The sequence below is a fragment of the Panthera uncia genome, chromosome C2 (genome assembly GCF_023721935.1).
Source record: "Panthera uncia isolate 11264 chromosome C2, Puncia_PCG_1.0, whole genome shotgun sequence".
NCBI lineage: Eukaryota > Metazoa > Chordata > Mammalia > Carnivora > Felidae > Panthera > Panthera uncia.
Genome location: NC_064810.1, coordinates 93572687 through 93598940, shown reverse-complemented (window position 1 = coordinate 93598940; position 26254 = coordinate 93572687). Strand labels below are relative to the sequence as shown.

Here is a 26254-nt window from a genome sequence, read left to right as displayed (position 1 = left end):
GCACCCCAGTATATGTTTAACTTTACAAAGAACTGACAAACTGTTTTCCAAAATCACTGAACCATTTTACAATCTCACCAGCAATATTATGAAATTGTGGTTGCTCCACATTCTCACCAACACGTGGTATTATGAGTCTCCTTCATTTCAGCCATTCTAGTGTGTAGTGATATTCACTGTGATTTTGATTTTGATTTCTAAAGGGATTAATGATGTTGAACATTTTTTTCATGTGCTTATCATGGCCTTTTGTATATCTTCCTTTGCAAAGTGTTAAATCTTTGGCCCATTTTTAACTGAATTGCTCACGATCTTAATTGAGTTGTAAGCATATTTTGTATATTCTGGATACAGTCTTTTGCCAGATGTATGTACTATGAACATTTTTCCTCAGTCTATGGCCCGCCTCTTCACTTTGGTAACAATGTTTTTTGAAGATTTTAATTTTGATAAATTCCAATTTGTTATTTTCTTTCATGATTAGTACTTTTTGTGTCCTAAGAAAGCTTTGTCTACCCTAGTGTTGTGAAGATAATGCTATGTTTTCCTGTAGAGATTTTGTAGTTTTGGCTTTTACCTCTAAGTCTACATTGTACTTCTAGTTTACTTTTGTGAATGGTGAGGAGAAAATTAAGGTTCGTTTCTTTCATAGTACCAAACAAGATAATACTCTATTCAATTTTTCAAATTAAAAATATCCCCAATTCACTTTTAAACTTAAAATCTATCTTGACTTAGTTATTACACAACTGCTTACAAAACAATCTACACAAAAGAATACAACTCACATAATAAGAGCAATAAATCTGCCTTATAATAAAACAAACATATATAACAGCAAAACCTCACTGAGTGAAAGTTAACTTTCACTAAGGTCAAATAACCTAAATATCTGTGTTTAATGGCAATATAATTTGTTTTGTTTTGTTTTGATTGGTTTTGTTTTGTTTTTAATATAATTTGTATAAAACCAAAAAACCTTCTTGAAGTTCTCATGGTATTTTATTAAATTCCAATCTGAAATGTACGACAGAGAGCACTGTAACCATCAGTAACTTAAACACAACGTATGCTTATCTTTAACCTGAAGATCCAGACCTCAAGTACCACATTATGAAGCAGACAAGCTCACCTGAGTAGCTGCAGACTGACAGGAAGATGACGATGACGACGAGACAACAGGAATGTCAGACTGTACAGCAGCCACAGTGGTAGCGGGTGTGAAAATCAGCTGTACAGACAGAAAAACCAAAAAAATACCCTAAGACAAAAAGAACGTGTCCCACACACAATGTATAGCAGGCAAGAGAGACTGAAATTTGTGACAGAAAGACAATGCAGTTTAGGATTGTCTCCTAAGCAAAAGGTTTTACGTGACAAAGAGAAGTTTCTAATAGAGAACTAAAAAAAATAAAAATTAAAAAAATAAAAAAACCATAAACAGTTTGAAACAGCTCATGATTCTGATGAGTAGAAAAATAAATCAGTGCTCGAAAAAGAAAATGTATTTTCGTAATATGAAATCCTCATACCAAATTTTGCCCCAAATAAGCTATTATGATGCTTAAACTTTTGCCAGCTTAAAACTATGGCAGGATTCCTAAAATGGAAGTTATTTACAGTGGACAACCATAGTCACTACTCTTGAATACAAATTTCAGTGAGAAACCTGAAAAGAAACACAAAAGTCTTTTCAGTGTTCTTCATCACAAAAGATAACTATGCTACAAACTACATTATAGTATTTCACTCAGCCACATGGGATCTATAGTACAAACCTAGGCTGCCCTTGATTTTAAAACTATTCATAAAGAAATATTCATTCCAAATGTAAATGCCACAACATGTCAAAATACAACACCTGCAAAAAAGCTTCACATCAAATAAAGGAAGACATACTCGATTTATTTATCATCACCATCTCTTCAAATGTTATTTTTTAATATTGAAACAGAATGCCATTAGTTTAAAAGGCAATACAATCCACTCAGAGATTATCCAATCCAATTTAATAAATTATGAGAGTTATTTCAAACAATGTGTAATGCTCTATTTGAAAGTTGCATTACAAATTATTCAGTTTCCTATTTAAATTAAAATGACCAGTCAAGAGATCTTTTAAATTTCAGTTCTTTATATGCTAAGTTTAAATGAATTAACCAAGTATAACTTTCACAAGAAGGTAATTCCCAGAATAAACAGCTGAAAGCAGGAAACCTCAAGAGAAAATGTTCCATGTAGCTTGAACCATGTGAACCTGCAAGTTTTATAAAGAGGTCAAAGTGGTCATTTCAAATAGTTCAGTCTAATTTTAAAGCATATTATTAATTAAAGAAGATCTCCTGGGGAAATAAAATCAGAAATATGGTAATGTCTACTGAATAATCTGTAAATAAAAGGTCGGTCATGTCATGGTTTCCTCTTAGAAATATGATGGAAAACTCTGTCATTTTAGTGGAAAACTGGTGATCCAGATATATATTCCATTCACTGAACAAAAAAGAATATAAATAAATATATATTAGGCCAAAGCTCTTGTCTAGCTACCTGTAAAGACACCAAATAAAGTAAATGTCAACAATTTCTACATTCCTTAAAGAAGCTCGATAGTCAAATTAGGAAATCAGCAGGTACTCAAATAAAGAATAGCCAAATTAACATTCCTGTATTAACAAAAGATCAAAGTAAACACAAGAACACAAATACCTCTCAGATTTTGAGATGGGAATGACCAAAGCTAAAAAGCATCTGGTAAACTACCAGGAACTCCAATCCAGATTTCAGAAGATTCCACAACATAAATTCTAACTTAACAGTTAACCACCAAGTTTTCATCAAATTTAGGATGTCAAAGATACACAATGGCTTTCATATCACTGCAACTCTCAATTATAATACTGTAAGATGCCATCAGTTATAAATGCATCTCAGTTTCAGAGATGTAAAAATGTGAAAAAGGTTTGAATTCAATAAAACTTTATATTAAAAAATAATCGCTCCATGTTACAGAATCTGTTAGCTTCCCAAAGTTGCTACTATTTGATACACCAAGAAGGCCTACCAATTAAAAGTAGAATTTTTCATGACATATATGTATAAGAGCTAAGCACACATATAAAAAATTTGTTAAACATTTCTTAAATATTAAAAATGCCTCTTATTGCATCAAATCAAGAAACATTTTGATCTCTCTCAAGTCCTTAAACACTGAAAAAATTTGGTAGCTCGTATCTTACCATTTGAGCTCGGAGATACATTTGAGCTTGGCTTGCCGTTAGGGTAGGGGAGGTACTCCCTAGTAACATAGTCTGTTGGGTAATACTGCCGCTGGTAGAACTGGAAGCCTGGGAACGGCTTATTAACTGTGCAGGTGTAGGAGAAGTGGAGAGGTTGATCTAAGGAAGAAAACATATTAGGTCATAGGCTTCCATTTTTTGTTTCCGTGCCAGTGAATCTCACCAAGCTGCAGTTAGGCAATCAATGGTATAAACTATGGCTAAGGAACCTAAAAGAGAGGGCTTTATCTTTGACGGAGCCTCCTTCACTTCTCTGGGCAATTATCTGCACATATGCAAACAACACTATGTACTGATTAGTAATCAGGATAATTTTTAAGGATATCCTCAAGGTGTTTTGATAAGATTCCAGCATCTTAAAATATCATTTCCACTACCTCCTAAAAATTAGGGTTAATGTTCCATTATTTTAATATTCCTTATAACACTTGAATCAACAGTTTATACTATTTTGTCAGATTCTGTCACATTTCGAGGGTTTTCTCAAGTGAACAAAAATTAAAACACAGATAATCCATTCACATATATATATATATATATAAACATACGTGTAACACATAATTAGTATAACGTTCTCCCTCAAAAGCTCTCAAAGAATACAATTACTACTTGTCAAACGGAAAAATCCTGAATACTGATTACAAAATTAAATTATAAGCACTACCTTAAAGTTAAAACTGCTGTTAAAAAAAAGAAAACTAGTGCACAGTCTATCTCTAGGATACATAAAAAAACTGATAAATGGTTATTATCTATAAAGGCACTGGGTGAGGCAGGTAGAGAACAAAGGGAAACACATATAGCCTTTATCTTTCCAATTTCACACCACATGCATATATTATCCTTTTTTCGTATTTTTTGTGTTTTATTTCTCTATTTTGATTTTTTAATGTTTATGTATTATCCATATTAAAGATAAATATTTTAACAAGAGTAATATAACCTGACCTCCAATACTTTAAAATTAAGAAATAAATTATAAAGCAGTTTATTAGACTTTTGATTCAAGCGACAAGGTAGACTAGACGAATACATCTATGTGCCCAAATACACTCACTGAAATGCCAAATCAACAAGAAAAACTAGAATACAATTGAACTCCTAAAGGGCAAGGATTGGGGGGTGGAATTCCCAGGTTCCAGAAAGGAAGTAACTCAAAGATGTAAGCTCTAGCTGACAGGAAGGCAGTCTCAGGGGATCCTGGTCTAGAGATAGAAGACCTGATTCTGAACCTATTTCAGGCAAGAGCTGGAGGTAAAACCCCTATTTTGAGCCGAGATCTTCAAAAGCAGTGCTCAGTACGTGCAAAGGGACTGGAAATGCTCCACCCATGTGCCCTGAGAAGCAGCAAGGGAGCTTGCCATCTGTCCTGCCTTCAATGGAAGGAGAGAGGCTCCGATGAGAATCATAACACCAGGCTTGCACCATGTGGGGGATACAAAATCAAATTTACACCACCTGCAGTTCCATAACCCATCCCAAAACATTAGCATTTAAACCAGTTCAGGACATCTGTTAAAATGAATAAGGTATCTATCTGTTAAACTAAAAGAGTGACTGGAGGAAGCTAAGTGAAGGATATATTGGAGGTTTTGCATAACTTCCTAGGAGTCTATAATTATTTAAAAATAAAACCGTTAAAAAAAAAAAACAGTATAGTGGGTACACAAGAGTTGGTTAATGAATTCTCTAAACTTATCTGTTATCTTTTGATTTAAAAAAATATATGTACTGGCACACCTGTGTGGCTCAGTTGGTTAAGCATCTGACTCTTGATTTCGGCTGAGATCATGATCTCACAGTTTGTGATTTCAAGCCCCATGTAAGGCTCTGCATTGACAGCTCAGAGCCTGCTTGGGATTCTCTCCCTCTCTCTCTGCCCCTCTCCTGCTCTCTTTCTCAAAATAAATAAATAAACATTTAAAAAAATAAAAATACGGGCTCCGTGCTGACAGCTCAGAGCCTGCAGCCTGCTTCAGATTCTGTGTCTCCCCTTCTCTCTGCCCCTCCCCTGCTTGCACTCTTTCTCTGTCAAAAGAAAACAAATGTTGAATAAAATTTTCTTATAAAAAAAATACAAATAAAAAATAATATGTGTACTTAAATCTAGAATTCAGTGCATAAAGGCAATGAATATCATACACAGAATTATTCTGCAATATGGTTTTTACTCCTGGCACACCACTAAAATCCCATTAGCAATAATCACCAATGTCTTCCATCTAACAAATTCAGTGGATTCCTTCCAGACCATTCCCTCTCAATCTTCTTTACCAGCTCTTCTTTCTGGCCCACCCCCAGAGTGTTCATGTTTTGTTCTCAACACTTTTCTTCATGAATTCCTAGATTATCACATCTACACTACCACAGTCTCAAAAAAAAAAAACCTCAAATCTGATGACTCTCAATCCTTGATTATAAATTCATTCAGAGCTCCAGATCCAAATACCTACAGAATACATCTTTCTGGATATCTCTTATCAACTCAAATTCAGTGTGTTCATACACCAAACTCATTATAATTCCTTCTTAAACCAGCTTCACCTCAAATGGCCACAGGTATCCTCTAAAATCCCATAAGACAGATTATATGGAAGTCATCCTGAATCTTCCTTCTCCTTTACTAACATACAAAATCGGTCACACCTTACTGTTTATACATCTTTATTTTCTTCGTTTTCATTTTGATTTTTAATCACTTAGTTTGAGAGTTTGGGCCTATGGCACTTCCAGCTAGATTACTTTAGCAGCTGCAAACTGACCTCCATGCCTGAAATCTTGTTTCCTCTTACTTGCCATATAGTCTTTCCCTGATTTAATTAACTGACCATTTAAAAATCTGGGTAGCTTCAACCTCCCCTGACTACCTCTCTAGCATCAACTCCTTTCACTCCTCCATACACAACTTTCACATTAGCCATATGAAGCTACTTGCAATATCATAATATCCCAGGCCTCTGTGGCCCTAGTAACAATGCTCTGGACTGGTCTGAGCATCCCCTTAGCCCATGCCCCACCCCATCGGCACCTAGGTAGTGAACAACCCTCTTTCAAAAATCATCTGCTCTAATAAGCTTTTTTCAGGCATCCCTACATCCCACAGTAGAACTACTTCCCTTCCTTTTTGCTTGTTATCATCCATATACTTCTAGCATATACTTCTATCTCACTCTTATAAACAATAATTTCTATAAGGTGGGGGATCATGGACTATTTGCCTTAATATATCCAATATATACAAAAGTACCTTCATTCAATAAGTTTACTGAGTTAATGAATGCCATGTTATTTTAAGGCACACTTCATAATTTTAATTAATATATAAGCCCAACACAGAGTATCAGTAGATGTGTATGAGAGAAAAAAAGCCATTTTGGTACAGTCCCTAACAAAGCAGAGTAAAAAGGCAGAGGCAGTGTGGTAATATTAGTTCAACTCTATTTTTGATGTGCTTTATAATAAATTATCAATAGCCCCCTCCCAAAGCTTTTTATTTTCCTATGCCTCTACAAATGGACACTTTGAACAAAGCCTTGCTGCAAAGATTAAATCACTTAGCAGGGTAAAACTGGACTCAGGTTTTCTGACCCATGTGCTTTGGCGTTCAGAGTTGTCTTCTACACCCTGATCACTTGCTAATTTGGGTCATTCTGCAGTAATAGTGCCATGGCACTTTTTTTCGTCAGTGGAAGGAAGAAGGGGAGGGGCGGGGAGGAACTCTAGTAAGAACAGACCACACACTCTAAACAGAAACACAAAAAAAAGTCTTTATAAAAAATGATTTGCTGGTAGCTAAAATGCCTGAGAGTGCTCTGTAAGGAAGCAGAACACAAAGTACAAACAGAATGCTTTTCTTTTTCTTAAAAAAGAAAAAAAGGAAGTACGAAAACTAAATTGTAACTTCCTCACCACCTGCATTCCATTCTGTGCAGGCTGTAAGATTAAAAAACCAATATCATGTTTATTTTTAAGTTCCACATAGCAAGTGTCTCCTCACAAATGCCTAACCCATGAGGGCAAATGTATCTGTGCGAGAAGTCCATCTCCACAACTCATCTAACTAAAAAAACTTCCTTTCCTTCCCACAACTGATAAGCCTCTCCTCTACTCTCTGCTTTGGTCTGTTGACCTGAACCAGAGCCCTTAACTGTTTGGATTATATTCTCTGTTAATTCCATCCCAACATTCCTAATTTCTTATCACTTTAAAGCCTTGGCCAATCCTGTCACCTCATACCCAAAGACCCATACTCCATAAAGGACCCATACTCCTTGAGCCCTTATTACAGAAGCTCTCTTCCCAGTTGGAAGCACTAATTCCAAGAGTCACCAGAGAAAACCACGTATACCAAGAAAAGCCATTTGACTCCCAACCATCTTGGTATCTGCCCAAAAGGAGGTTACATAGGGTGTCCGGCCCAGAATTCTCCCTAAAGCCAAAGCCCATTTGAGAACCACTCCTGTTATATGACTGATCAAAATCAATCAGGTATGTCTACAGAGACATAATAGTTCACAGACATTAAAAGGATAATATATATCTGTAATATTCAATGACAGGAAAATATCTTTAATGACCCACTGAAGAATGAAAAAACTGTAGAATAACATATAGAGTACATTCCTTGCATTCCCACTTACATAATTATGTGAAAATGTCTTCATGTATACATACATATCACATGTGAAAAACACGTTGAGAGAAAAATGAATGCATAGTATATACACACAATAATGCACTCATAAAACTGTATGTGATTAAATTTCATATATATATGGATACACACACACGCCCCTCTGGAAGAACAGTCACCAAAATTTAAAGGTGACTAATCCCCACTACGGGTAAAATTTGGGATAATGTGTATTTTCTTTTTTGTCTTTTCTATGTAGGTGTTACTTTAAAATAGGAAAGGAAATGTTATTTTCCTTTTTTTTTTTTAACGTTTAGTACATTGTTTTGTTTTTACCACTTCAATGCAGTGTATACCTTTTCCTGGCTCATTATTCAGTGGGTATTAGTAGGTAATTCAAGTGTCTAGAAGAATAAAATATTAATATTTCAAATAATATCTACCCATTTAGATAATATCTACCTAATATTTCAAATAATATCTACTTAAAGGATTTCCTTTAAGAGACTGCACGCTTTTTTAATTTTTTTTAATGTTTATTTTTGACAGAGAGAGAGAGAGAGAGAGAGAGAGAGAGAGCGCGCGCGCATGAGCAGGGGAGGGGCAGAGAGCGAGGGAGACACAGAATCTGAAGCAGGCTCCAGGCTCTGAGCAGTCAGCACAAAGTCCGACACAGGGCCTGAACTCACAGACCACGAAATCATGACCTGAGCCACAGTCGGACGCTCAACTGACTGAGCCACCCAGGCGCCCCAAGACCGCACACTTTTAATAATACTATGAAATAAAATGTGTATTCTATTTATTATAGAAAACCATTATTTCTACTATCTGAGATTCAAGCTATAAACATAACAGCAAAACAAACAAGAAACCTCATAATCTCCCATTTGCTTTCAGATTTTGACATCTTAGAAAAACGGCAATGCTGAAACAATTAAAATATGGTAAGTAACTTAAAATGTCCAGCAATGGAGATGGTTATATAAGATAAAGCGCATCCATACTATGCAACACTATGCAATAGCTTAAGTAAGATTGAATTCTGTGTGCTAACACAGAAAGATCTCAAGACACCATGGAGTGTAAAACACAGAATGCAGAACACTGCTCCCAGTGCATAAAAATATGTGTTAACATATACACACCCATTTCTTTTTTTTTTTAATGTTTTATTTATTTTTGAAAGAGTACAAGCAGGGGAAGAGCAGAGAGAGGGGCACAGAGGATCTGAAGCAGGCTCTGCGCTGACAACAGCCAGCCCGATGTGGGGCTTGAACTCACGAATGAGATCATGACCTGATCCAAAGTCAGACACTCAACCGACTCAGCCACCCAGGTGCTACTACACACATTTCTTTATGCTCTATATGTCCATAATGCATAGGTAAAGATGTGATGGAGGGATATCCAGCACACTGAGGAGTCAGAAGGACTGAAGAGGACTGAAAGAAGGCAGAAGGGGACAGAGGGCTGAAGGGGACTTAACACTTTTTTTTACTTTTGCTGTACTTTTGGAATATTTTACAAGAATGTGGTAAAGCTGCTCATGACCATACAAATATTCAGGCTACAATTTTATTTTAAGGTGGTTATTAAGTTTTGGAATAGGTCCAAAACATAAACTCAATCACTTGAGATTTCATTTTTAAAAATCCATGACTAGGGGCACCTGGGTGGCTCAGTCAGTTGAGCATCTAACTTAGGCTCAGGTCACGATCTCACGGTTCATGGGTTTGAGCCCCGTGTCGGGGTCTGTGCTGAACTCTTGCTTAGAGCCTAGAGCCTGCTACAGGGTCTGTGTCTCTTTTTCTCTCTGCCCCCACCCCCACCGCCACTTGCGTCTCACTCTGTCCCTCAAAAATAAATAAATGTAAAATAAAAAAATTTTTTTAATTAAAAAAAAATCCTTGATTAAAGTAACTCCTAAAATAGGGGCACCTGGTGACTCAGTTAAGCATCCCACTTCCACTCAGGTCATGGCGGCACAGTTCATGGGTTCAAGCCCCGCACCGGGCTCTCCACTGTCAGTGTGGAGCCCGCTTCATACCCTCTGTCTCCCTCTCTTTCCACTCCTGCCCCACTCACATGTGAATGTGCTCTTTCTCTCCCAAAAATAAATAAACATTTCAAAAAATAAAATAAATAAAGTACCTCTTAAAATAGGTAAGAGGATGAGGACACTAGCAATAGAACACCGAGAATGACTGGTTATAAACAAATAATTTTCTCTCAGAAAAACTTACAATGGATTCATTTGATACATGATTAATCTGATTTAGACATTTTTAGGGGAAAGTAAACATTTTTAAGATTGATCTAAAAACAATCTCACTGACCCAAAAAGTATACTCTTAGGAAATTTCTTAAAAGAAAATAACTAGATATGTCAACAAGATATATAACAGAATATTCAATGCAGGTTTACTTATAATAGCAAAATTTCCAATACAGTCGCATGGGGGTTAGGGCATCAACAAACAAATTTTGGGTAGATGCATAAGACGTCACTTATCACCAGACCTCAACATGAACTCCAAACTCACAGATCCAATGTCTATTCAACATCTACAAGTGGGTATCTAATATCCACCACAAACTCAGAATGTCCAAAACCAAACTCCTGATTTTCTTCTCCAACACCTGCTTTGGCAGGTCCTTCCAGAGTTTCAGGCCAAAATGCTACAGTTATCCTTGAGTCTTCACATTTCCTCACATCTTTTATTCAGTCCATCAGCACATCCTATTAGCTCTACTTTTAAAACACATCCAAATCTCTATAATAAAATATTGGTGAAAAAAAAAAATCTAGAATCTGGCCAACCACATTTCACCACATTTACTATCACCATCACAGTCTAAGCCACTAATCTCTCAGATAACCATTAAAAACCATTTAACTGGTCTCCCTGCTTCTATCTTTGCCCCCTAGAACCTAACACTGCCACTAAGTTAAAACCTGTCTGAGATCATGTGGCTTCCCTACCGAAATAGCTCTTCTCTCCAATAGCTTCGCAATTAAATGTGAGTAAAAGTTTTATTATCTCTTCCCAACTGGATTACAATTACCTCTCAAATGTCATCTCTACACCACACTCCCACTCTCTCATTCCACTCCAGCCACACTACCCTCCTCTCTGTTCCTCGAGCATGTTTGCCTCCTTCACTCTCCTTCAAATACCATTTTTATTAGCAATGCTTTCCCTGACCACCCCGGTTAAAAAAGCAAATTCCCTCTCCCCATTCCCCTTTCTTGCATTATTCTTCTTTATAGCACTTACCATCTGACATATTACATACCAGCTTACCATCTGTCTATCCCTAGCTCCACAAGGACAGAGAATTTGTCTGTTGTGTTGCTGTGCTCCCAGCACCTAAAGGGTCTGGCACATATTGAATGCTAATAAATATGTGTCGTATAAGTGAAATGTATGAATGAAAAAGAATCATAGAACTGGGCTTCAAAATCTCATCTTGTTTAGCACCATAAGTAGAAAGCTATCACAAACAAGGTTTTCCCTTTTTGACTAAATAGTACAGTGAATGAAAATCAAAACACCCAAGATTAATGTAGATCCCAGGACCAAAAGACAACAAAGAAAAAGAGAATGAGATACAAACAGCTATTGAATCATTTAGAGACTTATGATTGCAATTTTCAGCTACATAATCCTTTCCAGCTGAAAATGCCCATAAAGGAGAAAGTATATAGAGAATGATGGCACTTCACTTACATTAAAACAGACAAATAAAATTAACTACATAAGTCTATCTGTTTACATTCATGTATAAAAACACACAGTAATAGGAAAGCCTGACACAAAATTTTTTCAGGGCCAAAGGGACTACTGAATCAGGATGTCCCTTCTACTTTATACAATTGTAGTGTATGTCCCTTAAACAACACGAGTACATTTGTGTTTTATTTAGGCAATATAAAAATTAAAATAAAGCTCTTCAATCTACTTCCTCAGAGATAACAAATGACTAACAATTTGTTGTGTATCACAGATTTTCTTCCTGAATAGTCAGGCAGATATATAGATTTGTTTTTTAAGTAAGTTAAATGACAGGAATTCTGTTTCCAGGAAGATAGAGATACTTTTCAGTATCCCTCCCACTAAATAAAACTAAAAACCTTTGATGTTACATATAAAATAAGCATAAGAAGATCCCGAGAGGTGGAGAGAAGCAGACTGGCTAAGGACCTCAGAACCCACTGAAACATGTTGTTGTGAGGTCCCTGGGTTTTCTTTTTGTCTTATAGAACCCAAAATTTTAAGCTGAAGTAGTCAGTAACCCAGAAATACAAATGGGTACAAACAAAAAAAGCCCCAAAAGCAGCCTGTTCTTTCCAGCCGAAAGACCAAGAAAGAGGCTACCTACAACATGGAAAACTTTTAGACAACTGCTCTACTCTAGCCAAACACCACAGAAAACACTGTGGCCCACCCACACCAGCAAAAACTTCCACCTACACCAGGATGTAATGAGGTACCCCAATTCTCCTAATCCTTCCAATGGATATGCTTCAGAGAAAACAAGGTAGAGAGGCAGGACTTTCATCCCAGCCAGGCAGTAACAGACTTACCACCACCAACCCACCCTGTCCCTGCAGTATCAGTGGAGCAGTAACAGGTACTCTTACTCCCCTCGCTCCCTCCAGCCAGGACTCTCACCACCACTCAGCAATTATGAGTGTCAATAGAGATCAAATGGGTAACCTGGACTTTCTACCCTCAGACGATAGTAAGGAGGTGGCACACATTCCCTTTCAGAAGCTAGCCAAAACACAAAGTTTAAATATGATACACTCATAATACTCAAAATATTGAGGTTTCAATCAAAAATCACTCATCAAACTAAGAACCAGAAAGACCTAAGCTGAATACAAAAGACAATAAGTAGATGCCAACATCAAGATGAAAGATAAAATTATCTGGCAGATTTTAAAGCAGTCATCATAAAAAAGCTTTGAACAAGCAATGTGAGCCCACTTGAATGGAAAAACTCTCAGCAAATAGAAGATACAAATAAGAATCACATGGAAATTTTAGAACTGAAAAACAGAATAACCTAAATATAAGTTAATGAGATCATACTATAATTTTTTGCTTTTTTCACTTAATGCCTAATGAAAATGTAAGTCTCTGTATACACACATATTTTTTAGCTATAGTATTCCACTGTACGAATTAACTATAATTTGTTTAATCTTTAATTAATGGGCACTTATTTATATTGTTTATAATTTTTCACGATTATAAACCATGCATAGTTGTATAATTATGTCATTTCTGCATGATTATCTATGTCATAATTATCTGTCATTTTTAGTAAATGACATCACTAAAAATAACAGTAAGTGAAAGGGAACGCATAGTTGAAATTTTCATACACATTGACAAATAATCTTTCAGAAAGGTTGTACCAAATACATTCCCACTTATAGTGTATGAGTATACCTACTTTCTCACATCCTTGCCAATAATGGGTATTGACTCAATGTTGTTCCTTGTTTTCTGATTTAAGAGATGTCCTTGTTTTTACATACACTTCTTTGTTACTAATACAGTAAATACATTTTCATATATTGAGAAGCCAGAAATTTTTCTTTGAAAATTACCAATACAGGTCTTTTGTGAATTCTCACTGTTTACCTTACAATTATAAATGAGTCCTTGTTATTTCACAAATATCAGCTGGTTAATCTACAAGGTACTAATATATTTTTAATCATTCTGTTGGTTTTTAACTTTGTTGCTTTTTTTTGCAGCAGAGTTTTTAATTGGTTTGGATTTCATTTTGGCAAATCAAATTTAACTAAATCTAAGTCCAATTCAGTTAAAGTACAAAGGCATCAACTTGAACACTCAGTCCCAACTACTTTTAAAACCAAACAATCATAAAATCACCACTCTCACTACTGATCAAAGTCTAGAATTAGTCTGTTTTAATGAGGTTTGGAAAGAAGAGGATGCTGGCACCCACTGATTACCTATATATTCAATTAACAACAGCCTTCTCCACAGTTTCAACCCTAAATCACAATGACTGGATTTTGACTCCGTTGTTTAATAATATTCTATTTCTCCATTGGGATCCCACTCCTACTCTAAATCCAAGTCTATGGATCTGGCTGATGACTTGACAACCTACCTTCTAGCCCTTTCTCCTACTGGAGGCTGGACCCTTCCCGGTGGGATTTCACTGTTGATCTGGAATCCTACCTTGAAATAACCAAAAACTGTGAAAAGTTTCTAGACTGCCACCTGACATGGCTCATTAGTATCACTACCTAGAGATTTCTGCTACCACACTCTTTCCCTCTTTTGGAGACTGACCCACACTTACTAAGCTACCTTGGGTATCATAATTTGGATAGCTAGTCAACTCACTTGAGCTACTGCTCAACTGGGATATAAAATAAAACAAATGCAGTGTATTTTTTTTTTAATTTTCCTGGACATCTGCTCTCCATGCTTACCTCTTTCCCCCCACCAACCAATCACAGGTTCTGGCATGTTTTATCATACATACAAGCCTGCCTGGTTTATGACAAGCAGCACTAATAATGTCATAAAAAAATAAATACAATCACTGGAATCAGAATTTCTGTGAAAGTCACATACATAAATTCATGAGAGAAAAATAGTTTAAAAGGATACCTTTTAATAATTTGAAAATCTCTCTTTGATATTTATGATATTCCAGTATTTCAAAGAATAAAAAAATTTGCCCATAATTTTTTTTAACCAGCTCACAAATGTTTACAGTGTTTGCCTTAACTACCAATGTATTAATTAAAGACACATCGGCATCAATAACCATAATTATAGTATTAAGGCTTAGGGCTAGATTACATTGCTTAAATTTTTCTTTTTCAGTCTGTTTACAAGTCATAAGTAACATCTTTTTTTTTTTTTAAGTTTATTTATTTATTTTGAGACAAAGAGGGGAGGGGCCAGAGAGAGAGAGAGAGAGAGAGAGAGAGAGAGAATCCCAAGTAGGTATGCACTGCCAGCACAGAGCCTGATGCAAGGCTTGATCTCACGAAGTGAGATTTAACTAATTTTATTCATGTTCCAGGATACTTCCATGCCAAAAATAGGATTTTTAAATTAAAAATGTCAGTAGCCATAAAAATAATCATATGCTCCTATATATGTACTTAGTCAGCAAAGACCATACCCCTAGCTAAAGAAATACAGTACAAGTTATCTGCAATTCCTTAGCAATCTACAACTAAACTCTACTGCAGTCGATTTTACAAAGTATCAGAGTATTATCATCTGGGATCAGGAAAAATTAGTTAGAAAGGATATTATTAGGTTAACTCAATGGTTCTCAACCAGGGGCAGTTTTGCCTTCCAGGAAACATCTGCCAGTGCCTAGAGACATTTTTGGTTGTCACACTGTGGCAATGAGGAGGGCCTACTAGTATCTAGTGGGTAGAAGCTAGGGATGCTGCTAAGGACCCAAACAGTGCACAGGATAGCCCCCCTACACACACAGCAAAAAGTTATCTGGTCCATAACGTCTACAGCGGAGGAGACAGAGCAATCTGGAACTAACGAAATGTGAATATGGACTACACTGTTAAATTTCCTGCATCTGACCATTCTCATGTGGTTTTGTAAAAGAACAACTTTGTTCATAGGAAATACATATTGAAGCATTTAAGAATAAAGGAACATGTCTCAACTAACCTGCAAATGGTTCAGAAAAAGATGTCTGTCTACACGTATATATGTAGAGAGAAAGAATGAATGATAAATGAACCAAATGCTAACAATGGTGAATCTGAGTAAAAAGTACATAGAAATTTTCAATATTCTTACAATGTGAAATTCTATCAAGATAAAAAAATATTACATGCCTATAAATTTCTTTTAACTGGGAAACTGCACAATTTCTATATATGTGCAATATAGCAAATCAGATTTACTCCTTTCTCAAAATAAATTACGTTATCTTAGGGTGCTGGGTGGCTCAGTCATTTAAGCGTCCAACTCTTGATTTTGGCTCAGGTCATGATCTCACAGTTCGTGAGATTGAGTCCCGCATCAGGTTCTGTGCTGACAGTGCATGCCTGCTTGGGATTCTCTCTCTTCCACTCTCTCTGCCCTCTCCCCTGCTTGCGCTCTCTCTCTCTCTCTCTCAAAATAAAAATAAACTTCAAAAAAAATTTTTGTTTAAAGTTACGTTATCTTGAATGGATACTTGTAAATTGGCCAAGATAAGTCAAGTAAGCATAAGCTGAAAAGTATTAATTTCTAAAATGTGAAGTGTCCAAAAAAAGCTAGAAATATTTAGATGTCTACCAAGGGTTGACATTCTTTAGTATATTGCAGGGAATACATGGCCTAATACTCCTGCATTGTACATTTCAGGCTTTCAATACATACTGAAAACTGCCATAATTCTGAATCACATAAAATCTGAGAAAAATCAGCAGGAAAACATATATAAGAAATAATACAAAAACATTTTTTTTTAAGACTCAGATTTTCACGGCGCCTGGGTGGCTCAGTCAATTAAGTGTCCTACTTCAGCTCTGGTCATGATCTCGCAGTTTGTGAGTTCGACCCCTGTGTCAGGCTCTGTGCTGACAGCTAGGAGCCTGGGGCTTGCTTTGGATTCTGTGTGTCCCTCTCTCTCTCTCTCTGCTCCTCCCCTGCTCATTCTCTCTCAAAAATAAATAAACATTAAAAAAAAATTTATTAAAAAAAAAAAACTCAGGTTTTCAGAAGCTTAACATTAGCTCTGAATTCTTGAAACTTATCATTTCTATTTCTACGCACTTATCACTTAAGTATCAATCAACAAATATACAACAGCAACTTTGTAAATATTAAGTTCACTTTTGGAAAGCAGTAATTAACATTTTTAAATCCAGGAAAAAATTTAGGGCACTTACAGATGTCTGGGACATACTTGACTGTTGTGTGACACTTCCTGTGGGGGATGTAGATGGTCTTCCACTGGACAAACTTGCCTAAAATAATAAGATCTTTATAATATGTCTATAAAAATCTGAAGTTAAAAACTTTCTGGCACCAAGATACCAAAAAATCACAATAAAAGTTAAAACATCTAGGTATGAACCAATGCAAAATTCAATTCACAGTCAACACAGATTAAGCTTTGGCCCAACAGCTTAAGAAAAAAAGGAAAAAGCTGAATAATGAAAACGAAGGACCCAAAGGCTAATCTTATTTTAAGAGCTGCACTCATTGTCAGTTTCACTCTACAAGTCTCTGTCTTCTTTCAAGTGGAATCACCACTCCAACGTTATGAAAAAGAAAATGGAGCCACATCAAGTGCCAGTGGGTTTCAGTTTCCTAACTTGTATCATGAATATGAAGTTATTTAAAATCATACTACGAAGAAGATGCAAGAGCTGTGTTCCTAACAGAAATAAACCTTTTTCAGGTTCAATCAACTGAGATCCTCCTCTCATAAGAATATTTAAGATTAAATCTTCACAGTCTTATTTAAATAAACAGAATAAGAATGAAAATCTTTTTTAAAGCAAGCATTTAATTATAAAAATATCCCGTTATCACTAGGAAGTTATGACTAGATACAAGAAAGGTGCATGTATATATATTTTTATACAGAAAATTTCTGGAGGAATATATACTGAACAGCAGCCACCTGTGAAGAATGAAAAACAGCAGTGGGTCTAGAAAATGAACACCTCCACTTTACCTCTTATAAACAATTTTATACTGCTTGATTTTTTTTAAATGAATGTAAATTACTTATATTAAAATTTTTTTCACTGAAATGTAAATACAATTCCTGTAACCCTAAGTATTCACTATTGTACCCAGAATTTTATCACCTACAAAACCATGACACTAGCATAGTATTTCTGCAATGTAGATAAAAAGAAGTGGGACGGAGCTAGCAACCGAGTAACATATAAAACATATCCGTACACTTTTTATTAACTTCTATCTGGCAGCCTATTAATTTAAGACAAACTAATCACAGGACATCTGAGAATTCCGAAATAATACCCAATATATCTATTTTCAGTAATTATCTGCAAAAAATGTGAACTTTTGCCAACTTTACCTCATAAAGTCTGAATTCAGTTAAGTCTCACCTGAACTGCAGCAAGGCTCTGAAGCTGGGAGCTGCTTAAGTGCTGCTGCTGGAGGGCTGCGGTGTGTAGCATCAAGTGCTGCTGCTGAGCAGCGTACATCTGCTGAAGGTACTGAGCAGCAGAGCTGGGGGGGGCGATGCAATGCCTGCTGAATCACCTGTGACGAGTCAATTGAACCAATGTCAAATCATGATCTTAATGTTAAGCTGAACCATGAAGTATAAAACAAGCGGTGGTTTAAAATTTCACTACGTTAATATTGAGGGTAATGTTTATTAACATAGTTCTCTCCTAGTTACATATGACTAAGATTCGCTAATCTGTACAAATCAAAGCCACCCAAAAGAAGCAATTCACAAAAGAAAAAAGAGCCAAATAAGCACCTGAAAAAATCTTCACTCTCATTAGTAGTCAAAATTTACAAATTAAAACAAGATACTATTTTCCAACTTTCAGATGAATAACTGACTTATTTTAGTGTATGCGCTGCCAAAGCAAGAACTGAATAACTGACTTAAAAGAATATTACCACTAAATGGGGAAACAGATAACTCTCACAGTGTCAGTAAGGATGTAAACTGGCGTACTGTTTTAGAGAAAACTGGGTAGCATTCCGGGCTTGGGTATAGAGAGGAATATGCATTTACAGCCATTACAAATAATAACATAGATCAATGCTGCTCAATATAGCAGCCACTAGCCACATGTGTCTCCTGAGCACTTACGAATGCAGCTAATGCAACTAAGAAAATGAGTTTTTAATTTTACTAAATTTTAATATAAATAGTCACAAGCACCTAGGGACACAATACACCTGTATTGTACAGCACAGACATATCTACTTTTAGCAACAAAAAAAAAAATTCCCAAATATATCATTTGGTGAAAAAAGCAGATTACTAAATAGTGTATAGAGTAAGATACCATTTTATATTAAAATATTTGAAAGACTATTCAGGAAAACATTAAAAGACTACCAATAGACAGCTAGATTCGAGGAGATTTTTACCTTCTCATTTGTACTTTCCGTAAATATCTGGAAAAAATCTACAAGCAGGTATTATATAAATAATCATGTAAAACTATAAAGCTACTTCCTGTTTTAAATTATTAGTTTTTTTAATGTTTTTAAATGTCAGATTCCTTTCAACATAAAAAAAACTATTCTAACTTAAAAAAATTCCTGAAAAACTGTTAATTACTGTGAATATTAGTAAAATATAAAATCTGAGCCTGAAACTTCACAAATAGATACATGTAGAAAAGTATTCTAAAAAAAGAGAAAAAAATCCTTGATCTGTCCAAACTCATAAGTCAGACTAGACCTCTCCTCTGCAACCACATTCCAAAGTCACACCATGCCCCACAGTGATCTGAAACAGCACAAAACCCTACTCTCAGGATCAAACCACAGTGTTCAGAACTAACAGAGTAATTGAGCCATAATCCTACAGCTTGAGGTCTGAGTCAGGACACCATGAACCACAGAGCAATGAATCTCTTTATCCAAATTCCAAGAAACATATTTCCTTGTTTACTTTCATGTATTCATATCTCATCTCTCCAACTACAGATTGGCTGTATCTGCTACAGACTCCTGTCACAATATCAATGTACGCTTTTGACCTCTCAGGAGACGACAGACCAGCATTAAGCAATTTAGAATTACAGCAGGACACCTTTTGGGTCAGGTAAATCTATATATGTTCTTCGAATTCCATAACAAAACTAAAGTCAAGCTAAAATAAAAGATAAATATAATCTATTTGACACATTTTTGTCAGTGTAGCCATTTCTTCTATTGTCAACACAGTCTTTCATTATCGTTCAATGACACACTGATGGAAGAGAGACTCCTAAAAGGCAAGTTAAAGGTACAACACATTGTTCTTATTTTAATCTTTAAAGAAACAAAAAGGGTAAAGAGAACTCATGGGACTGGAAAAGAATGCTGGACAGTATTAAAGAACTACTTAGGTAATTCAATGAATATTGATTTGACTGTACTTTAGAGGAAGCAATTCTATCACCTCATAAGAACTAGTATAAGTGCTATTTGTGAGAGATACCTATACCTATCCTTCTCCAGTAACATCTTATTTTTTATTAACACATTCAGCTTAGATAAAAACTAGAGATCAAAATGTCATATTAAAATACCACATCAACTACATGCTCAAACATCTAGATACTCTCTCCTAGATCCCTTGCCGCAAAGAAGGTAAAAAACATTAAAAACACATTCTTCATTCCAGTTTGAACTTTTGCTGGACTGACTCAATCTTCAACAACTCTGATTCTACCCCATGGTAACTTCAGAATTCTAAACAACACAACAGTTAAAAGCCATTATGCTGGGATATCCAATCTAGAAAAATGGAGTGGAGAGAGGACTATATTGCAACCAGGTTAAGTTATTTTCAGAGTAGAATGAAACATAAAAACTCACGGAGTGATTAAAGGCACAACTCTAAAACCAGACAATCTACTAGCTATGTGAATTTAGGAAAAGTTAATCTATTTAAAACATCCGTTTTCCCCATCCGTAAAATGGGAGAGAACAGCATCCACTTTACAGAGGTGTGGTGAGGATTAAAAGAGATAATCCAGGAATGCCTGAGTGGCTCAGTAGGTTAACATCCTTTGACTCTTGACTTTGAATAAGGTCATGATCTCATAGTTTATGAGTTCAAGCCCTGCTTCCAGGCTTTGCACTGGCAGTTCAGAGCCTGCTTGGGATTCTTTCTCTCTCTCCCTGTCTCTGCCCCCTCCCCTGCTCGTGCATGCACTCTCTCTCTCTCAAAATAAATAAATAAACTTTAAAAATAAAAAAATTAAAAAAAAGAGGGATCCCTAGGTGGCTCAGTCAGTTGAGTGTCCGACTCTTGATTTTTAGCTCAGGTCATGATCTCATGGGTTTGAGCCCCACACCAGACTCTGCACTGTCAGCAGGGACCCTGCTTAGAGTTCTCCGTCTTTTCTCTCTCTCTGCCCCTCCCCTGCTAATGCTCTCTCTCAAAAATACATAAACTTTAAAAAAAGATAATCCACGTAAAGCATTCATCAAATGCTTGCCACATAGCAATTATTCAATAAATATTAGCTACTGTTATTGATTGGGAATATATAATGTGCCCCACACCGTTTTAATGCTTCCTTTAATGATCAAAGTAACTGAGGAACTAGGTGGTCTCATCCTCATTTTACAATTTCCTGATGGTCAAAGAGATCATGCCTCTCAGCCAAGACACATAGCTACTAAGGATTAAGAAAATGGAATTCAAACAAAGAGCATATCAGACTACAATGCCCATGCCCTTTTTATGAAATACCATATTGCCTCAACCTCATTATAAAAGTTAACCAAGTAAACTTAATTTTGCAACCAAGTGAAGAGACTAAAACTTTTCCTAAATATTCCCTTCCCCCCTCTGCCCCTAAGAACTTTAAATGATTCTTCTGCTTAGGTTCTTAAGCCACTTGAGTTTAAAATGAACCTCTAGAGGCACCTAAGTGGCTCAGTTGGTTGGGCGTCTGACTTTGGCTCAGGTCATGATCTCGTGGCTTGTGGGTTCGAGCCCTGCATCAGGCTCTATACTGACAGCTCGGATCCTGGAGTCTGCTTCGGATTCTGTGTCTCCTTCTCTCTCTGCCCCTCCCCCACTTGCACTCTGTCTCTCAAAAATAAACATTAAAAAAAAAATCTTCAAAAAAATAAATAAATAAATAAAATGAAATAAAATAGGGGCACCTGGGTGGCTCAGTCGGTTGAGCGTCCGACTTCGGCTCAGGTCATGATCTCACAATTCGTGAGTTCGAGCCCCACGTCGGGCTCTGTGCTGACAGCTCAGAGCCTGGAGCCTGCTTCAGATTCTGTGTCTCCCTCTCTCTCTGCTCTTCCCCTGCTCACATGCTGTCTCTCTCTCAAAAATAAAGATTAAAAAATATTAAAAGAAAAAAAAGAAATAAAATAAACCTCTTAACACATCCACAGACCTGAACAGATCTTCCTAAGTCTATATTTTGGTTTCAAATATAAAAGAACCTAGAAAAGCCTAGATCCATTCTGTATATTTAGGCTGTAGGCTGAGTGTCTCCACATTGTAGCAGCCACCTAGAGACCTTCCAATTATAATTTTCTTGACATATGGTTTTATAAGCCACATGCTGACAAATGTAAGCCCTTTCAATAGAAGGATTATTGAATAACTTTTGATTGTTTCAGATATTAACTATTCTAACTGCACTCATTTAGAAAATATCATGTGACTCATTTGAGGACGTAAAACAACAGGTTCACCTGGCTTAAGAGAAAAATAACAGCATCCTAAGTCTTAGCCCACCCGTCATTATAACTGAAATACCTGTACAGCGTGTCGGTCTGAGCCACTGTAGACAGAGATCTGTGGCTGCTGCATTCGAGAGGAGGAAGTGGTGATAGTTGTGGTGGTGGTACTACTGGCTGTTGTCGACACAGAAGATGTGCCAGGATTTGCTTCACTATCCATAGCTGTACTGTGGTCCTTGAATCTGTCAGGTAACACAAAGGGTTTGTGTCGGCAAAAGCACTGTGTTACAGGCTTTAAAGAGTATTTAATTATTTCAAAGAAATAATCAGCAACAATCTAAATTTTTAAGACAACCCTCATAATAGCAGAGATAGCATACAGTCACCATAAACACTTAGGAAAAGTACTTCACAAATATATAGCATATTTGATAGTTAATACCTTCTAAATTTGAGTTCAAATAATTCAGGATATGCAACTTAAATAAATCCTGGCCTAAAGTTTATCTTTTCATTTATGAAAGATGAGTGAAACCGAAACAAGTTTATAAAAGAATACTATACCTAAAAAATAAATACTAAGGCAACATCAGAATTTAAAATATTTCTTTACTTTCTTTTGACCAAAGTCATTCTTAACTATTAAAATAGGATGCCTAAGCATTTGTGTTCATTAGCTTATTTCTGGTTACCATATACACTCTGCTTTTAAAATGTTCTCTTATTAATTTTAAAAATAATTTAAGATTTTATTTTTGGGGGCGCCTGGGTGGCTCAGTCAGTTAAGCATCCGACTTCGGCTCAGGTCATGATCTCGCAGTCCGTGAGTTCGAGCCCCGCGTCGGGCTCTGTGCTGACAGCTCAGAGCCTGGAGCCTGCTTCGGATTCTGTGTCTCCCTCTCTCTCTGCCCCTCCCTCGCTCATGCTCTGACTCTCTCTTATCTCAAAAATAAATAAAAACATTAAAAAAAAGAAGATTTTATTTTTTAAGTAATCTCTATACTTGATGTGGGCCTCCAAGGGGCACCTGGCTGGCTCGATGGGTAGAGCACACAACTCTTGATCTCAGGGTTGTGGTGAATTCAAGGTCCACACTGGGCACAGAGCTTACATTTAAAAAAAAAAAAAAAAAGTAGGGGCGCCTGGGTGGCTCCATTGGCTAAGTGTCCGACTTTGCTTCAGGTTCGTGATTTCAAACCCCGCATTGGGCTCTCTGCTGTCAGCACAGAGCCTGCTTCAGATCCTCTTTCTCCCTCCCCACTCATGCTCTCTCTCAAAAATAAACATTTTTTAAAAAGTAAAAATAGTAAGTTTTTATTAACTCACAGCGGCTTTTCCCCTAGTCTACAACACTGTCCACACTACACCTAATAACTCTGGTTATACTTATAAGCAGATTACTCCTGGAAAACAGAGCAGCTGACAACAATTTCCTCACTTCCTTCCAAAAACCTCCTTTCATAAAGAACTACTCCAAATTTTGAAAAACTGTAATTATGTTACTTTCCTCATGTATGGACAGTAAAGGACATTTTTGTACCAGACTTTCTGATTCCTTCAAACTCACTTCATTGTTGTGGTATAAAATCCCACTTAACACTGAATCTACAACTGAATAAATTCAAACAACATTTTAAGTCAAATCTGAGGGCCTCAATATTGTTAGAAAGTAAAACTTAGAGGGGCGCCTGGGTGGCGCAGTCGGTTAAGCGTCCGACTTCAGCCAGGTCACGATCTCGCGGTCTGTGAGTTCGAGCCCCGCGTCAGGCTCTGGGCTGATGGCTCGGAGCCTGGAGCCTGTTTCCGATTCTGTGTCTCCCTCTCTGCCCCTCCCCCGTTCATGCTCTGTCTCTCTCTGTCCCAAAAATAAAAATAAAAAACGTTGAAAAAAAAAATTTTTTTAAAAAGAAAGTAAAACTTAGAAATGCACCAGAATGGTGAAAAGCACACTTGAGAATCTACGGATTTTATCTGTCTTTCTTATCCAATCTTTTCTTCTGAGAAGCAAAATCTGCCACACATCACATCAGCATCATTGACAAGAATGTAGCAAGAACACTTTCTACTTCATGAAAAGACAAAGGAATTTGGCACTAATTGTGCATACACACACTATTCCCATATGGTGTCCCTTTACGTACAAATTTTCTTTGTTCTTTACACCATTTATGCAAATAGTATTTATAGGCTGTCCAAGGAATTAAAAGTAAAAAAACAAAAAAACAAAAAACCTCAATTTAATAAAAGGAAGTGAAAGGAAAATAGTAGAGGAAAACAGCTGACTTCAGTTTTTTGATTAGTAAATGACCCACATCTTTATGCTTCTCTATGGTTTTTTTTTTATACTTTTTCAAACTGCTTTCCAATCATCAAATCATACGTTCAAATCATACAGATTTAGTGGTAGACAAGGTAAACTTTTTGCCAAATTGCTGGCTGTCAAAACTCTTACCCATGTAGCAGTGATATGCAAAAAGCCAGCTTAAATTCTGGTCCTTTCAGACAGCTATTCTGCACAACCACATCCTCAAACTGAAACCCCATGGTAAGTTCGTTCACTAACAAACCAAAGATGGTCGCAGATAATCCAAATTCTAGGCCCAAATCTAAACATCAGTGAGCAGGAAGGACCAAACCATTGTATCACATTTGGAGACCTGGCACAAAAAAACAATTTTACTAACTCCACCGTCTGTGCGTAGTACTGTCTGCAAAATACAGCTGGCAGTCGTGGTGCACAAGAGGCCTACCCAGGAAACACGAAGTTTGAGTAGCTAACTAAGAACATCATCACACCACACCACCGCACAAGAACATGGCTCTCTAAGGCAGGCGTCAACACTGCAGCCAGAGACCCAGGGGAAATAAGGTCTTTCTTTCCGGGGTGTTTCAGCCTGGCCAGACCCGCAGGAGCCCCCGCCGCGATAAGGCCCGCGCTAGGACACCTTCTCCACGCCTCCTGGGGGAGGGCGGTGAGCAGCCTCGTCTCAGGTTCTCCCTCCGAGGAGGAGTGGGGTGACGCCGGGGCGGGAAGTGGGGGAGCGCTAAGGAGGCCCGGCAGTGCCCGCCCAACCCTACCCAGCCTCCGCGGGCCCCTGGAGCGGGCATCCGTGACGAGGCTGCCCGCGGGGCCCACTTGCAGGGATGACAGCGCCTGAGGGGCCCGCTGGGGCCCACCTCCCGGAAGACCCCAGCGGTCGGGGTCCCTGGGGTGGCTCTGCCAGCAGGGCCCTGCCGATTCGGGATCACACGGCGGAATGGGCGCTCCCGCCTGGAGGTAACTAGACCCTTACAGTTGGCCTCCGCCCCCCTATATGGGCCAAGCGGGCTCCTCCAAGCAAGATAAGGAACTCCTGGGTCTCCCTTTCCCTGCACTGCCCTCCAAAGAGCCTTGAGCTTTCCCCTCAGGGGACATGTCGCTGCCCCACTCGCCCCCCCGGTTACGACATCAGTCACCAGCAAGTCACTCACTCCGCTTCCGCCATCTTCTCTCCTCCATCACTAACACGGGCTGCGCATGCGCCCCCCCGGCGGCGAGCGGAGGGGCGGGGTCGACTCAGCCCGGGGGCCCCCCCCCCCAAGGTCACGTGGCGTTCTCGTCTTCCAATCCCCCCTCCCACCTGAGGCCTTGTTCGCTCGGGGAAATGACCAGGTTTCTCCAATTTAGCTGCCACTATTTCCCCTCCAATCCCTCCCTTTCTCTTGCCGATGGTCATCTTCTTACGGAGGGGTCTGTAACCAAGATATAAAACGTTCTGCTTGGACAGTTAACTTAAAATTTTTAAGAACATCTAAAATATACCAAAGCCTATGCAAACTGCCATAAGTGAAATGAAAGAAAATACAACCGAGATTGGATGAAGTTTCAGTGGGAAAGGAAATGCTTTGGTGGCTACCGGGCTTGTTACCTAGGGCTTATT

The 26254-nt window shown here is 37.5% G+C and overlaps 1 protein-coding gene across 1 annotated transcript in view; it reads right to left on the bottom strand.

The window, feature by feature from the left end:
* Positions 1-25856, bottom strand: part of PHC3 (polyhomeotic homolog 3) — an 82514-nt gene extending 56658 nt beyond the window's left edge. The window contains 7 exon segments of the mRNA XM_049629612.1: positions 1133-1231; positions 3237-3395; positions 16850-16927; positions 18047-18178; positions 18180-18203; positions 22411-22576; positions 25806-25856. Of these exon segments, the coding sequence (XP_049485569.1) occupies positions 1133-1231; positions 3237-3395; positions 16850-16927; positions 18047-18178; positions 18180-18203; positions 22411-22576; positions 25806-25819 (672 nt within the window). The 5' untranslated portion in view covers positions 25820-25856.
* Between the last annotated feature and the right edge of the window lie 398 nt (positions 25857-26254).